Genomic DNA, 13,931 nt, shown 5'->3' with positions numbered 1-13,931 from the left:
CATGTTCCACGCCATCGTTTCTTTCCGGGGTTTGGAGGCGTATTGGCATTTCTCTTGCAAGCGAGGCAAGGAAGTCGCCAGGCACGATCTCACCTTGCAATAACTAGGCCTGTCAAGCTTGCTGACCCCGTGGGGTGATTGTCGGTTGTTCCTAGCGCTCCGCATAGGTAGGTATGCAGAGTTGCATTGACAGGGCCAGATAGGCCCTCTTATAGTCGGCCTGCCTGACGATATCGTCGACTTTCATGTTGGACGACGTTCCGTCGAAAGGATTCCATTCCCAACCGTTAACAGAACCAACAAACATTTCGGCAATTCAGTTATTTGCCGGTTCAACGGTTCTTCCACGTGCGAAACGACCGTGCGACCGTGCAACCACCCCTTTCCATTCCGTCGGGCTGAGTTACCGTAGTTGAGTCTGTTGGTTTTTATAAAAGGAAATGACTTACACTGTGTTGCAATGGATATGGGTTTGTAGAGTGACATCCAACCCCCATGTTCGCCAATGGGAAGCCTTCCGTCAGCCGGGTCCTTATACGGCACCCCCGGACCGGAGGACGAACCGGGGGCGGGGGAAGAAGAAGAAGATGAGACGGTAATGTCCTTATGCCTCGGAGAGTGCATTGGGATCGATGCATTGGCTCGATGGCAACTCGGAGTTCACTGGGAGTCCGTCCCCATTCGGGCTCGTGAGACAAGAAGGTCCAGGGCCCTCGAGAGATGGTAATACATTGACTCGATGACCAACATTTTCCCGGGCCTCTTGTTCTCTTTATTCGAAGCAGGAAAAAAAAGGAAAGGAGTGACAAACGAGAACTCGACATCTCACACACATTCCTTGCATCAGTCAATCGTTGAATTTCGGTAGATATGGCCATGTTCTTTGGACGTAAGGCGGCTGTGGCGCCGCTGGACCCGACCGATCGGGTGCTGCCGCTTCACTTCTTTGAGAGCAGCGTGCTGGTGCAGAACAGCAACATGGCTGTGTCCATAGTGTTTGACGAGGTGTTGGATCCGGAGAAGCTGAAGATACCCCTTGAGAGCCTGGTGAAGCGAGATGGGTGGCAGAGGCTGGGAGGTCGGTTGAGGAAGAACGTAGGAACCACCACACGTGGCAATGGCACCCTCCCCCCGATGATCTTTGCTGACAACAGTGTTACACACAGGCTGCAGGCAAAACCGAATGGCACATTCCCCAGAAGTTCACGGCCGAGCGTCCGGCAATCAACTATGTTCACGTCGACCACGGCATGCCTGCCTCGGCTCACCCAGCCGCCTCCAAGATCCCCGTCCCAAGCGACCGTCCCTGTGTTGTCGGCGACCCTGACCTGCTGGCAGACCTCGCCTGGGAAGCCGGCTACACGCCCAACGGTATCACCGACTACCTCACCGAAGATAAGCCCGTCCTCGGCCTGCGCGTCAACTCCTTCACCGACAAAACCGTAGTTGTCCTCCAATGGCAACACGTCACCTTCGATGCGCTCGGCCTACAATATGTGGTGGATGCGTGGCAGTTGATCCTCCACGGAAGGGAGAACGAAGTCCTCACGCCGTGTGGCATCGATGGGGACCCGTTTGACCCCCTTGCCACGGGCTCGGCTGTGGCTACCGAGGAGCATGTCCTCAACGACCGACGTGTCGGGATGGGCGGTATCCTCAAATGGGGTCTCGGATATGGTGTTGACATGGTCCTGCGAGCAAAGGATAACGGCATGGTGTGCATCCCGGAGAGCTACTGGAGGCCACAATATGAGAAGGCACTCGATGATTTGCGGGCCGAGGCGATCGAGAAGGGTGAAGACCCAGGCAAGGTGTTCCTGACCGAGAACGACGTCATCACGGCGTGGATCATGAGATGCGTCGTTGAGTCCATGGGAATGGACCCCAACCGCACCGTAAGTTTCCCGATGCCGTGGACCAGAGTGGATGCTGACTTTTGTAGGTTGCCGGATCGATTGCCATGTCCCTCCGTAAGGCGTTTGAAGGCGACCTAATCCCATATGCTTCCGAGGCCCCTTATGTCGGCAACGCTTTCGGCTGGGGTAACGTGCTGGTCACTGCCGGGGATGTGTCGACTAAGCCGTTGAGCTGGGTAGCACGCCAGGTCCGCCGGGCGATCAACGAGCAGGGCACTCGGCAGCAGCACATGGCGTACTACAACATGGTGCGGACATCCAATACAGGTCTGCCCATCATCATCTTTGGCGACGGTGGCATGTACCAGATCGGCTTCTCCAACTGGTCCAAGGCGAACCTGTTCGAGGTCGACTTTTCTCCAGCTCGCAGGGAGGCGAAGGATGCGCAGTGCCGGCCTTCGTATGTGCAGGAGAACCACGGACCGGCCAAGCCTTGTGATGGCTTCTTCATCCTAGGCAAGGACCCCAAGGGGAACTACTGGACCGCGGCGTGCAAGCTCAAGGGCCAGTGGATCAAGTTCCAGGAGCAGTTGGATAAGAACTTTGCGGCGGGCCGTTAAGGTGGATGATGTCGACCCCGGGTAGGTTGGCGGGTGAGGTGGTCAGCTGATGATGTTTAAGAACTGTAACTTGTAATAGATAATGATTTTGCTCCACTGCGTGGTTGGTGCCCATGGTCAACAATATGCTCCTGGTACAGTTCGTCGTGACCGCCGTGTTAAAGCGAAAGTGCATCCGATGGAAGACAGCGATGGAGGTCCGTCGAAGCTGGCTGTCTTGCTGAATTGAGGACAACATGCGATGAAAACAAAGTTCTCACTTCTCATCGTTGCTGGGTGGGCATAGTCAGTGCTGACGACTTGCACCGCTGCCGTGGTGATGTGGATGAAGGAGTCATGGGTGCCGTAATGACGTCGCATCGACCTTTTAGGTGGTCGCCATCCCGGCCTTTCTCACGTAAGACGGCTGCGGAAAGTCGCCAAATTTCCTGCCAGATCGGGAATTTCCGGTTTCGAATCCGCGCTGTCGCTGGTCGTAGAACTTGTCGACGTTGCTTGCTGCGATGAGTTGAGGTTTTGAGAAGTCTTGAAAGAGAAGAGGAGAATTTTGACGGATTGCGTGAAGCTTGGCGGGCGTAGCTCAAGCTCGAAACGTGGAGAAGGGGGGGGGGGGGGGGGGGGGGGGGCAGCAGCTTGCACTAACAGTCACTAACCGTGCTGCAGCCTAATGAGGAACGAAATCGTTAACGAGTCTTATCCGTGGCCCATCCCAAGCTCAGCTCGCCATGACCTTGGTTTACTTTCTTCGGGGTCCATTTCCCCTCCTCAGCTCTCCTCCCGTTTCTCATTCTTTTTCCGATATCGCTTTCTAATTATCGAGATGTCTGAGTGCCCTCAATACTGTCCAAATCGAATGAAATCTAGACAATTTTAAGTTATGTCTACGACCCCCATTTTGGTTCTGCAACCACGTTGGTCGTCGGATAGTGACCAGCCGGCCAACCAACCACCACTTGAACACGCGACATCCATCGTGAATTCGGGAAAGATGATGCCGACATCCAACAGCCCTATCATATCACATCTGACGACCGGGTTTAACGTCCTTCCCCTCATGTGAATTATGTGTGTTAACGTCAGTGATGGCATACCTGGCTGTCGCGTAACGGACTTGTAAAACTCTCACATCCCCTCTTACCATTGGCCCGCATTTCTCACCAAGATCCGCCAGACCAAGTACCTCCCTCCAATTTCAACAGTCCAAGTCTATCTCGAGCAATATCCACGCTGCAAAAAAAAAAGTAACGCATCCACGCAACTCAGCTGGCCCAAAAGGGAGCTTTTTTGCTCTGTTTTGCTTCATATCGGGTTGCGGATGGTGGAATGCGAGGGTTTGAAGTTTCAAAGTCGACCTCTGAACTTTGTCACTTGAAAAGAGGTGAAAAGTGGGGTTTTTACAAGTCCGTTACGCAACCTCCATACCTTGCATACCTACACCATTCACAGGATTGTGATGGACCCAGGGCAGTTGTCATATTCGCAGGTGACTCGATCTTTTCGTCTTGGCTACCTAACTGCAGAATCTTCATTTCATCCTTCAACCTTACATCACCTTTTCGATTGAGTGCTCTTTTTTGTTCTTGTATATTGTTGATGGGTTAGAGCAGATCACCATCTTCGTTCATCGCAGCACTCTAGACGTATTCATCACTGTTTATCTTTCCAGCGATCCGTTTGTCATCAAAGTTTGCCTTGCTTATTGCTCAGTTCACCCCTCCCGGACTCCATCAGCGAAAGTACAGCCAGCATCAAGCACCAAGCATACCACCCATGGTCTGGAAGTCAACATGTCCCGCTACGATAAACTCCCCGACTCCAAGAGGACTTTAACCCCGACAATGGCGAAGACTCCAACACGATGATCAACATCCCCTCCTCTTCATCATCCTCATCCTCCTCCGCCTCACCCGACCCAACTGTCACCAACCAAACCACCACCAAATCCAATAAAACCAGCCTCCACATCCCCGTCCCCGACCTCTTCACGGCCTCCGCCCTCCGCTCCCTAACCACCTCCCCCTTCTCTGAGCACGAACTCCTCTCTCCCTCATTTCAGCACATCCGTCGGACCCTCTCCCGCTCCCCGTCACCCTCAAGGTCCTTCCGCCATGACCCTGGCCCATTGTCGAACACCTCGTCCCTCAGATTCCGAGCAAGGAACTTCCTCCACCGCAACCGCCCCCTCTTTCAAGTAGCCATAGCACAATTGTTCGGTGCATTGATGAACCTCTCTGCTCGGCTTCTCGAACTATCTGGAGAAGGCGAAAAAGAAGGAGGAATGCACCCCTTCCAAATCCTCTTCGCCCGAATGTTCCTCACCTCCCTTCTCTCGCTTCTCTACATGCACTGGAAGAAAATCGAATCTGCGCCGTGGGGGAGGAGGGAGGTGCGGTGGTTGTTGGTTTTGAGGGGTGTTACTGGGTTTGTGAGTATTTCTACTTCTTTTTCTTTCTTCGATGGCTGCATGGTTCGTGGGTGGGGTTGCGTGGCGGGGATCTATGGGGTGAAGGGATGAATGAACAAAGAGGAAGCGTGAAAGTGAAAGGGAGAATTGGGAAAGTTGTGAACTATGATATTGGAACTGAAGCTGACCTGAGATGATACAGTTCGGCATCTTCCCCCTCTGGTACTCCATGCTCTACCTCCCTATCGCCGAAGCAACAGTCATCACCTTTCTCGCCCCTTCCCTCTCAGGCTACCTCTCCCACCTCCTCCTCAAAGACCCTTTTACGAAGAAAGAGCAGATAGCTAGCTTTGTAGCTTTGGCTGGCGTCGTTCTAATCGCTCGCCCTGTTTCGTTCTTCTCCTCTACACCCACCAGCAACCGTCTCGCCCTCCTTTGGCTCCAATCCAAACAACATTACCTCCGCGTTTCTCACATTAACCAACCTCACACACACACCATCTGCCACTGTTTCCGCACCTCCCTCGGTCGCAACCACCATTGCAACTACCAGCATCCCTGATTCCACCGGTATCCTCGACGTATCCCCCTCCCTCCGCCTCCTAGGCATAGCCTCAGCCCTCCTCAGCGTCCTCGGCCCTTCCACGCACCCCTTGATATCCGTCAACTATTTCGGTCTCTCGTGCACCCTCGTCTCCCTTGCTGCTCTCCTTCTCTGCCCCCTTTTGGACATCGGACAGGAAGCTACGGACTTGGTACCCGCTATTCGATGGGGACTGCCAAGGGGTTTGTATCAATGGGGGTTGTTGGTTGGATTAGGGGTTGCTGGGTTTGTGATGCAGTTTCTTCTGACTAGTGGGTTGGGTGCTGGGCCTGGCAAGGACGGGGATGGGGATGGGAAGGGGAGGGGAGGTGGTGAGGGTGAGGGTGAGGGTGAAAGAAGGGAAAGACGGGTGACGATGACGAAGGGAGCAACAAAATCAAATCGGGCGACGGCGATGATTTATACGCAGATGTTGTTCGCGGCGGGGTTTGATAAATGGGTATTTGGACGGACGATGAGTGGGTGGAGTGTGGTTGGGTGTGGGCTAATTGTTGGGAGTGCGTTGTGGGCTGTTTTGGGGGAGGAGACGGATGTAAAGAAGGAATGGATAAGGGGTGGGCAGGAAAATGTGGATTTGGAGAGGACGGAGGGCGGGATGAGGTATCAAAGGAGTGAGAGCGGTGAAGAAGAGGAAGGGGCGCCGATGTTGAGAGGGACAGAAGTAGAAGAGGAGGATTGATCCAGCGGCCGACGGACTGACTGATATGGTCTAGTCCTGGGCAGCCTTCTACAGAATCGGCCGAGCAGGCTAATATTGAAACCCAGATTGTGTACACACTGATAGCAGATGGTCAAATGCACCACCGCATCATTCTTCCACTCCCACCCTGTTCCAAATCAGTACACAGACCGAAACGTCTTATTCTCCCAATCCGTCAACCCACTCCAAGCCTCCTTCTCCCCAAACTCACCCACTTCCCCACTCTCCACCTCTTTCTGCCCATCCCTCGTCTTATTCCTCCAAACATACCACAAAAACAGCCCAAAAGTAGTCACCGCACACCCAGCCTGGGTCGCCATAACTGCAATCTTGGCAGGTCTATACTCAGGCGCATCCTTTGCTCTGAAAGTCTGGGGACCGATAATGTTTCCCAAGGAAAATGACCCGCTGATGATGGCGGCGGCAAAAGCACGCTTGGTGGTTCCGGCAATATTGGATACGGTCCAGTTGTAGAAGATGGGGAGGGGAGCAACGACAGCGTTGACGAGGTAGATGCCTGCGAGAATGCCGGAGCGGTTGGTGGTGGGGAGGAAGGACATTAGCGCGCCGCCTAGGATGCTGTGGGGGTGTGAGTGTTAGTGACAGTCTGTGGTGTAAAAGGGAAAATGGGAAAGGGGAGGAAGGAGAGAGGAACAGGAGGCATACGCAGGAATGATGCAGGCAATGATCCACGCCCAACGATGCGACTGCTTGCGGATGCCATAGCCGACGAACAGCGTAAAAAAGATGCTGACAGCTCCCGAGGGCGTATTCATCAGCGCAGCCTTCTTCGGAGCATACCCGAGATTACGAATAAGAGTGGCCGAGTATGTCGTCACCACACCGCTCGACACCGAAAGCTAAAACATGTCAGTATCTCGCCATCACACACCACGAAGACCAAGGCAGACAAAACTCACCAACACAACCGAAAGCAACAATAACCAAACCTGCATATCCATCACCGCCTCCACCACTTCCTTCAATCTAAACCCCCTCTTCGTATTCTCGATCCCCGTCTGGTTAACACTGACATGCCTCAAAAGCGCCACCTTCTCCCTCTCGCTCAACCACTTCGCCTTCATTGGGGTATCTGGCAACACCAGAATTACCGCCAACCCAACCACAACCGTGATCACCCCCAACACAACGAACATGATCCTCCACCCCGCCAGTCTCCCCTCGCTGGGCACAATATGCTGGAACCCAAATGACACCAATCCGCCGACAATCTGCCCTACGCCTAAGCCCAAATACCAAAATGAGAAGCGAGGAGCAGCTTCCGATTTGGTGTACCACTGGCTGCTAATGAGCATGAGGGAAGGACCGATGGTAGCTTCGAAGATGCCCAAGAACACGCGAGACACCAAAATGGTGTGGTAGGAGTGCGCAGCGGCGCCGCAGGCGGTGGCGATGCCCCAGAGGGTGACGTTGGCGCCGAGCCATTTGGCGGAGGGCAGACGTTGGAGGAGGTAGACGTTGGGGACCTCGAAACACAACAGGCCGACGAAGAGGAAGGTGGCTATGTTGGAGAATTGGTTGCCTTTGAGGTGTAGGTCGGCAGGGAGACCCATTACTGCGGCGTACTGGAAGTTCCGAAATTAGCGGGTGACAGACTTGGGCAATGTGATGGGAGAAGGGGGCTCACGTTGAGGATGACCTTGTCGAGAAACTGCAAGGTGTAGCAGAGGAACATAAGAGGGACAATGTGCCAGTCGATTTTCCTCCGAAGTGAGGAGAGGTCAACGGTTTCCAGATCGGCAGCGGCGCTGGTATTTCGATGCTCGTTGAGGTAGGTCCATGCTGCGTCCAGTTCCAGGCTCTCGCTGGGACTGACTGGCGCTTCTTTGACGTTCGTCACGGCTTCTTTGTCACTGCCTGGGCCCATGGCTACCATTTTGTGTGGTATTGTGTCCATCCGCGGATTGAAAGAAAGGTTCATCACTTGGTGACACAAGTGAAAGCAACCTGACGACGGAGTTAACGGTCGTAGAGGGCTATGCAGGTGATATATATCCTCATCTCCGGATATCGTGCCTTGAGAAAACACGGGACAGCTTACCTCGATCATTTTCTTATCCCCTTGCTTACCTTGATCATTTTCTTATCCCCCTCATCCGCCTATCCACAGCTGACAGGGTACACGCTCCTGAGTGGTCAAAGGCGGGATCCGATCCAGACCCTGTGGCGGCATGTCAGACTGAGGTAGTACCCTCCACGTCCCAATTGCAACCCACGTTCCACCATGTTCATGCAACGGCGCCCATCTGGTTTGCTGTACCGTAAAACTCAAACAAGCGAGCTTAAACTGACGACCAATATCAGCTCACATGCATGGTTCTCACTACCCGGAAAACGGCCCAAGACTTGACTACTGACAACTTACATCCGCCGTGCATCCGCTTTCTCGGGAAAATATGTGTATGTTCCCAAGCCGAACGGTAGATATAACTTGGTACGACCTCTCACATGAAATCTGGAATGGGCCTTCCGTCTCCGCGTCTGCAAGTTGCCAGTGTATCACGACTTGTGAACCCCAACCAAAATGCCAAGCAACGCCCCCGTCGAAGGATCGAACGCCTCCGACAGCAATCAGAAGCCAAAACCACACGTTTTGATCATTGGCGCCGGCATTTCTGGTCTTCTCCTCGCTCAATCTCTCCAGCTCCATTCGATCCCCTTCACCATCTTCGACCGCGAGCCAAGTCCAACGGCTCGAGACAAAAAGGAAAATCTGGGTTGGGGCTTGACCATTCACTGGTCCCTGTCTGCTCTCCGCTCTCTCCTGCCTGAGGAACTGGTGCGGCGACTGCCGGAGACGTACGTCGATAGAAAAGCCGTTGAAGATGGCCGAACGGGAACTTTCCCCTTTCATGATTTGAGCACAGGGGAATTGAAGGCTTCTGTGCCAGAGGTGGGAGAGAACAGCAGGGTGAGGGTTGAGAGGAGAAGATTGAGGGAGTTGCTCGGAGTGGGTGTCGAGGTGAAGGTTGGTGCTTTTTGAGCTACGTTGCTGGGCAGATGGGAAAATTGTCAGTGGTGTGGAATGATGCTAACCGGAATTGAATGGGGTTGTAGTGGGATAAGAGCGTCACCCAAGTCGATAACCGAGAGGACTCTGTCACCGTGACATTTGACGATGGGACATCAACCTCAGGGAGTCTTCTCGTGGCTTGCGATGGTGCCAACTCAGTGATTCGCCGTGCTTTGTTCCCGGAGGAGCAGTATCCGAGGTACCGAATTCCAGTGAGAGTGATGGGTGTCAGACTCGACTGCTCAAAGGAAGATATCGAGCCGGTAAGGACGCTTGATCCGTTTTTCTTGCAAGGGAGTTGTCCTGCGACGAGGCTGTATGTTTACATCAGCGGTAAGAAAGCATTCCAGATTCCGCCAGTGAGATGTATCGGGTGAGGTGTTGACATGAAAATACCTCTAGTCCTCGATGCGCCCGGGAACAACCCCGATAAGCGGACGGATAAGTATACTGTCCAGGTTGTCGTCTCGTGGCCCATCCGCAGCGGCGTGCTTGGGCAATCGTCACCCGTCCCGGTTCCTGATACCAATGATGAGAAACTCGGGCTTCTCAAGACGTTTGCTGAATCATGGAGCGAGCCCTTCAAATCACTCGTCTGTAATGCTCCTGGAGACACCGAAGTAAAGCGACTTGACCTGTCGGACTGGGCACCGCCAAAGGGTCTGCGAAGTACAGGCCGAGTGACGCTTGTGGGAGATGCCTTGCATCCTATGGCCATGTGTAAGTTTGCCGTCCATCGTCAGAAGTGGAAGGGGACAATCTAATATCTGTGTCTAGACCGTGGTGAGGGGGCGAACCACGCCATCTTCGACGTCCTGGAATTTGCTCAACAGGTACTTCCGCACCTAGAAGACACGACTGCGGAGTTGCGGAATGCCATTGACAGGTACGAGGACTTGGTGGTTGCCAGAGCGCGTCCGGCGGTGTTTGCTTCCCGACAAGCGTGTATTGATGCGCACTGGTGGGAACGGATTAGCCGCAACAGTCCTCTATTGAGCAGACGAACTCCCAATGTGGAATTCGAGGAAGAAGATGTTTGTATATGGTCCGACGGAGTAGCGACGGCGAAGAGTTCATGTTGAAGCTCCAATTACCCGCGGGGAGAAGAAAAGGGAGGTTTGGGAGGGGTTTGGGAGGGGTTTGGAAGCGTGATGCTCACAGCAAGTCTCGGGCAGAGGGGAGAAAGAAAGATAACCCTTTTCCATCACCCAGTCACAGCAAATGGAGAAGATAATTCTGCGGTTTTCGTCCATTGGATAGGTTTCGTGCCCTAACGCATCGCATCGTTCTTGCCATCTTTCATCCTTAAAGTTGCTCCTTCCCTTTCACACCCCCCAATCAGCTACCAGTACATCCCTCCTCAGTGCTTCAGTAAACCTCAACACCCTCGAGAGTCAGGCAATCTAAGCATTCCGGCACCTATAACTCCTAATCTTATCATTCGAGTTGACGCCACAAACATTGTTGGCGGCAGTGTTCAGGTTGGAGCGGCTGGGGTAGGAGGAGTCCAACTGGCGGCAGCCGTTTTCGTTATTGTTTGAAGGGCAGGTGGAGTCACTATCGTCAGGGGATTGTCAGCCCGGGACTTCCAGAGATAGAGGGAGAGGTACTAGCGAGGTTACCACATACTAAAGTCACCAGGGTTGCCAAAGATGTGCTCGCAAGTACCGTCCACAAACGGCGCGTCCCTGCAGAGGTAAACACCAAGCGAAGCACGCTTGTCAAGACCGCGTGAAGCCACAGTCGCGGTGCCGTTGACGGGGTTGTTCTTGATCGCGTCAAGAATCTCGTTCGTAGAGACGCGGACGCCGGTGACGACCTGTGTGACTTCGGAGGAAGCAGAAGGGAGGGTGGCGAGGACGGAGGTGAACTACATGGTGATGGGTGTAGATGGGTATCCGACTGGAACTTGGATAATTGTTGAGTGAGGTAGTGGGTAGAGAAGTGGTGGAGGTTTGAGGTGCTGGTTGATGGTGAGGAGGGAAGAGATGGTTGAGTTCGAGATGGGATTCGGGTTCTTTGTAGATGGACTGAGGCCATTCGAGGCTCTCCGTTGCCTCTATGTGGTCTGGCTGATGTTGAGGACAATAGCCAGCCGAAGCCATCGTGGACTTCCCAAAGAAGAATGTTCCAAGGGACTCAAGGAGCTCGGTTACCTTATTCATCAGCCATCACCAGCTCCATCGACCCGAGTTACATCTCACCTCAGCAATAGGCGATATCTCGACGAGCGAGGCCATTGAAAGTCTAGAAGCAGAGTCCAAGTCTCTCTCGGGGCATAAAACTCGACGATATGATGGCCAAGGCAACTATCTAACTCCGCGTGTAAGCGGATTTAGCTGTTGCCTTCCTTTCGTCAGTGGTAGTGCTGAGGTTGACGGGTGTTCAAGGCTGGCACTTACCAAGGCATCGTTGCTTGCTATCTTGTACGAATGGGATGAAAGCAAGTCAAACTCCGATTCCCGCAGTTTTTGACAGCAAAGAATTGGAAGAAGATAGGGTTCGCCTGTTATTATTGTTATATGTGAGCTTCTCTAACATAAATGGTTGCCGAGGAAGTTGAATATCTTTGTCTTATAACTTACTTGAGCGGCAGGTATAAATATTGAACATCATGTGGGGAGTGGAACCAGCACCGGTAACGACATGGAACGCATTGATGTAGAAGAGTTGCTGAGCAGAGTGAGTAGTGCAACAACGACGATTCCAATGGCTAGCCTCATTCCGGGTTATCACAACCAAGTTCAAAGCCGCAGGTGGAATTCTGAGTTGGAAATGCCGCAATGGAGTGATAACCGTTCACAAAACTGTGAGCTTCTTCTCATCAGCCAGCATGGTTGATCCAGAAAGAGGAGTATCATTTCATCGCTCATACAAGCGAAATGACTAGTGTGAAGGAAAGTCTTGAGTACCTTCAACACCTAGTCAGTGGTATAAAGCCACAGGTTAAGCCACGATTCCCTGCATCTAAACCAAGACCATGTAGCTGTGACGAAGCTACTGCAAGTGTGTTGGCTCACCCAAGCACCACCAAGGAAGAGACCACTTATCCGATCGAAGAGATCGAGACTTCTACCATTGTGCCAACCTTGGCCATGACTGGGCAGTCACGAGTTAATCCCGTGGCATCTGGACCGCACAGGCACCTGCAAAAGGAGAGTCAAGGGATGGAATAGTCTTACTTCTTCGTAATGGAATACGTCATCTTGAAATTAATAGAAGTTACTAGAATTTACAAAATTCCTATAAATTTGCCTATCCTCCCACACCCTTCTAGTAGCACGCTAGAAAAATGAAACAAAGGGAAAGGAATTGAGAAAGACATGGAATACATTAGATGTCTTGCGAGAAGCTAATAAACCAAACCAGTCCCGATACGCTGCTGATGAATATCATCCGTTCCTGGAAGTTAGAATAGAACGGTCGGTAATTCGGTGGCAGCCAGAGTACGTTCTGGCTGTTGCAAGTAATCCAAGACCTATCCTGTTCCAAGCCATAGCTATGGCTCTCTGGATTATTTGGTACAACTTAGCTTTGGGTAGTTTCTGTAACTATATTAATACGTCCAACGTTGGTACGTAGGTAGCGATTAGTATCGTCAAATGATATACGGGTTATCGTAATACTAGTATTAATCATTTGGAGGCAGTTCCCCGACGCCGGATCCCAGATCTTGATCGTTTGGTCCGACGAACCGGACGCAAGCCGCTGGCCATCAGGCTAGAATGCCACTGAGGTAACACGGTCCCTATAGCCTTCTAGGGTCTGGAGGTAGCTCCCCAACGCCGGATCCCAGATCTATTAGCACTGCGAACAAAGATCAGGAACAAACTGTTTGAATGATATCGCATAATCCTATATTATAACTATCAATCTTTCACCCTTCCATTCTTTCCGCCGAACTAAAGCCAAGTATCCTTGCTCTTTTGGTACCGATCATTAGTTATTATCAGGCCTTGGACTAGGCAGCTGGCTGTATGGCGCAATAATCTAGCCTAATTTCTAGACAACAAACACGGTATTGCTGGTGATGCGATCACCATGAGTGTCGGCAAGGGCTTAAGCAACGAGTTTCCATGACAGTATTATGTTCTTGCTGGTCAAACACTCCTTCAACGCAGAGAATATGTCTTATCGGTCAAGGAGGCCATTGGTGATGGCTTCCATCAGCGGCCGGGCCTAACTTGGGAGAGCGGTGCTACTGGGAAAAGTTATGCATACGTAGGCACAAGAGAAAAGTTGGGACAGGTTCCCCATTCCGGGCTGAGAAATAGCGTTTGCTCGTTCTTTTCTCGCATCTCTTTAATCAATCAATCCTTCGAGAGAGGTGCGGAAATGTAGCCGATAGTAATTGTGGGGAGCTATGTTTCTATATATAGCGATCAGAACCCTAACCCTAGTTCCAGCGAGCCGGAACTAGCGTTAGGGTTCCTCAACCGCCTGGTTGATATGGGTAGTCTGCCATCACTGTGACACGTGACACTAATGTCCGCTGAATTCGGTAGGGGTGGTAGGCAATGCCCCAAAGCAGTTTAATTTAATTGCAATTAATTTCTAGTATTAAAGTAAATATTTATATACTATGTAGTGGGGTTGTAGCCTCGTCCGAGCAAGGGAAGTGTATACAAAGGCAATTCGTGCGGTGGTAGCCTACGGAGCGTCAGCGTACCACACACCAACGGAGCCGCTTGGGAAACCACGCGGACTCGCGAA

The 13,931-nt window shown here is 52.3% G+C and overlaps 5 protein-coding genes across 5 annotated transcripts; 3 read left to right on the top strand and 2 right to left on the bottom strand.

Annotated features, from left to right (window-relative positions):
* The first annotated feature begins 747 nt into the window (after positions 1-747).
* Positions 748-2,608, top strand: B0H65DRAFT_272362 (uncharacterized protein). The gene is made up of 3 exons (XM_062822758.1): positions 748-1,095; positions 1,167-1,895; positions 1,943-2,608. The coding sequence occupies exons 1-3, from the start codon at positions 871-873 to the stop codon at positions 2,474-2,476; spliced, it is 1,488 nt and encodes a 495-aa protein (XP_062679769.1). The 5' UTR covers positions 748-870; the 3' UTR covers positions 2,477-2,608.
* A 1,598-nt stretch (positions 2,609-4,206) lies between these two features.
* B0H65DRAFT_272252 (EamA-like transporter family-domain-containing protein) lies at positions 4,207-5,579 on the top strand. Its single transcript, XM_062822755.1, has 2 exons — positions 4,207-4,901; positions 5,083-5,579. The coding sequence occupies exons 1-2, from the start codon at positions 4,335-4,337 to the stop codon at positions 5,440-5,442; spliced, it is 927 nt and encodes a 308-aa protein (XP_062679768.1). The 5' UTR covers positions 4,207-4,334; the 3' UTR covers positions 5,443-5,579.
* A 742-nt stretch (positions 5,580-6,321) lies between these two features.
* B0H65DRAFT_430066 (major facilitator superfamily domain-containing protein) lies at positions 6,322-8,081 on the bottom strand (the record flags this gene model as incomplete). Its single annotated transcript, XM_062824859.1, has 4 exons — positions 6,322-6,763; positions 6,851-7,044; positions 7,105-7,770; positions 7,845-8,081. The coding sequence occupies 4 exons, from the start codon at positions 8,079-8,081 to the stop codon at positions 6,322-6,324; spliced, it is 1,539 nt and encodes a 512-aa protein (XP_062679767.1).
* Positions 8,082-8,561: 480 nt separating this feature from the next.
* B0H65DRAFT_272297 (uncharacterized protein) lies at positions 8,562-10,541 on the top strand. The gene is made up of 4 exons (XM_062822756.1): positions 8,562-9,173; positions 9,263-9,551; positions 9,621-9,938; positions 9,996-10,541. The coding sequence occupies exons 1-4, from the start codon at positions 8,730-8,732 to the stop codon at positions 10,298-10,300; spliced, it is 1,356 nt and encodes a 451-aa protein (XP_062679766.1). The 5' UTR covers positions 8,562-8,729; the 3' UTR covers positions 10,301-10,541.
* Positions 10,542-10,621: 80 nt separating this feature from the next.
* Positions 10,622-11,458, bottom strand: B0H65DRAFT_551234 (uncharacterized protein; the record flags this gene model as incomplete). The annotated part of the gene is made up of 3 exons (XM_062829797.1): positions 10,622-10,775; positions 10,841-11,088; positions 11,423-11,458. 3 exons carry the CDS (start codon positions 11,456-11,458, stop codon positions 10,622-10,624), a joined length of 438 nt encoding a protein of 145 aa, XP_062679765.1.
* Between the last annotated feature and the right edge of the window lie 2,473 nt (positions 11,459-13,931).

The sequence above is a fragment of the Neurospora tetraspora genome (assembly GCF_033439725.1).
Source record: "Neurospora tetraspora strain CBS 560.94 chromosome Unknown B0H65scaffold_6, whole genome shotgun sequence".
In the NCBI taxonomy this organism is placed as follows: Eukaryota; Fungi; Ascomycota; class Sordariomycetes; order Sordariales; family Sordariaceae; genus Neurospora; species Neurospora tetraspora.
The sequence above is the reverse complement of the archived record's forward strand: the minus strand, read 5'-3'. Positions and strand labels throughout refer to the sequence as shown.

Excerpts from the sequence above, each read along its gene's own strand:
- B0H65DRAFT_272297 (XM_062822756.1), top strand. The coding sequence starts at position 8,730 with ATGCCAAGCAACGCCCCCGTCGAAGGATCGAACGCCTCCGACAGCAAT. Across the intron at positions 9,174-9,262 it reads GAGTGGGTGTCGAGGTGAAG|TGGGATAAGAGCGTCACCCA; the intron begins GTTGGTGCTTTT and ends ATGGGGTTGTAG. Across the intron at positions 9,939-9,995 it reads CTTGCATCCTATGGCCATGT|ACCGTGGTGAGGGGGCGAAC; the intron begins GTAAGTTTGCCG and ends ATCTGTGTCTAG.
- B0H65DRAFT_272362 (XM_062822758.1), top strand. The coding sequence starts at position 871 with ATGGCCATGTTCTTTGGACGTAAGGCGGCTGTGGCGCCGCTGGACCCG. Across the intron at positions 1,096-1,166 it reads GAGGTCGGTTGAGGAAGAAC|GCTGCAGGCAAAACCGAATG; the intron begins GTAGGAACCACC and ends TGTTACACACAG. Across the intron at positions 1,896-1,942 it reads GAATGGACCCCAACCGCACC|GTTGCCGGATCGATTGCCAT; the intron begins GTAAGTTTCCCG and ends TGACTTTTGTAG.
- B0H65DRAFT_272252 (XM_062822755.1), top strand. The coding sequence starts at position 4,335 with ATGATCAACATCCCCTCCTCTTCATCATCCTCATCCTCCTCCGCCTCA. Across the intron at positions 4,902-5,082 it reads TGAGGGGTGTTACTGGGTTT|TTCGGCATCTTCCCCCTCTG; the intron begins GTGAGTATTTCT and ends GAGATGATACAG.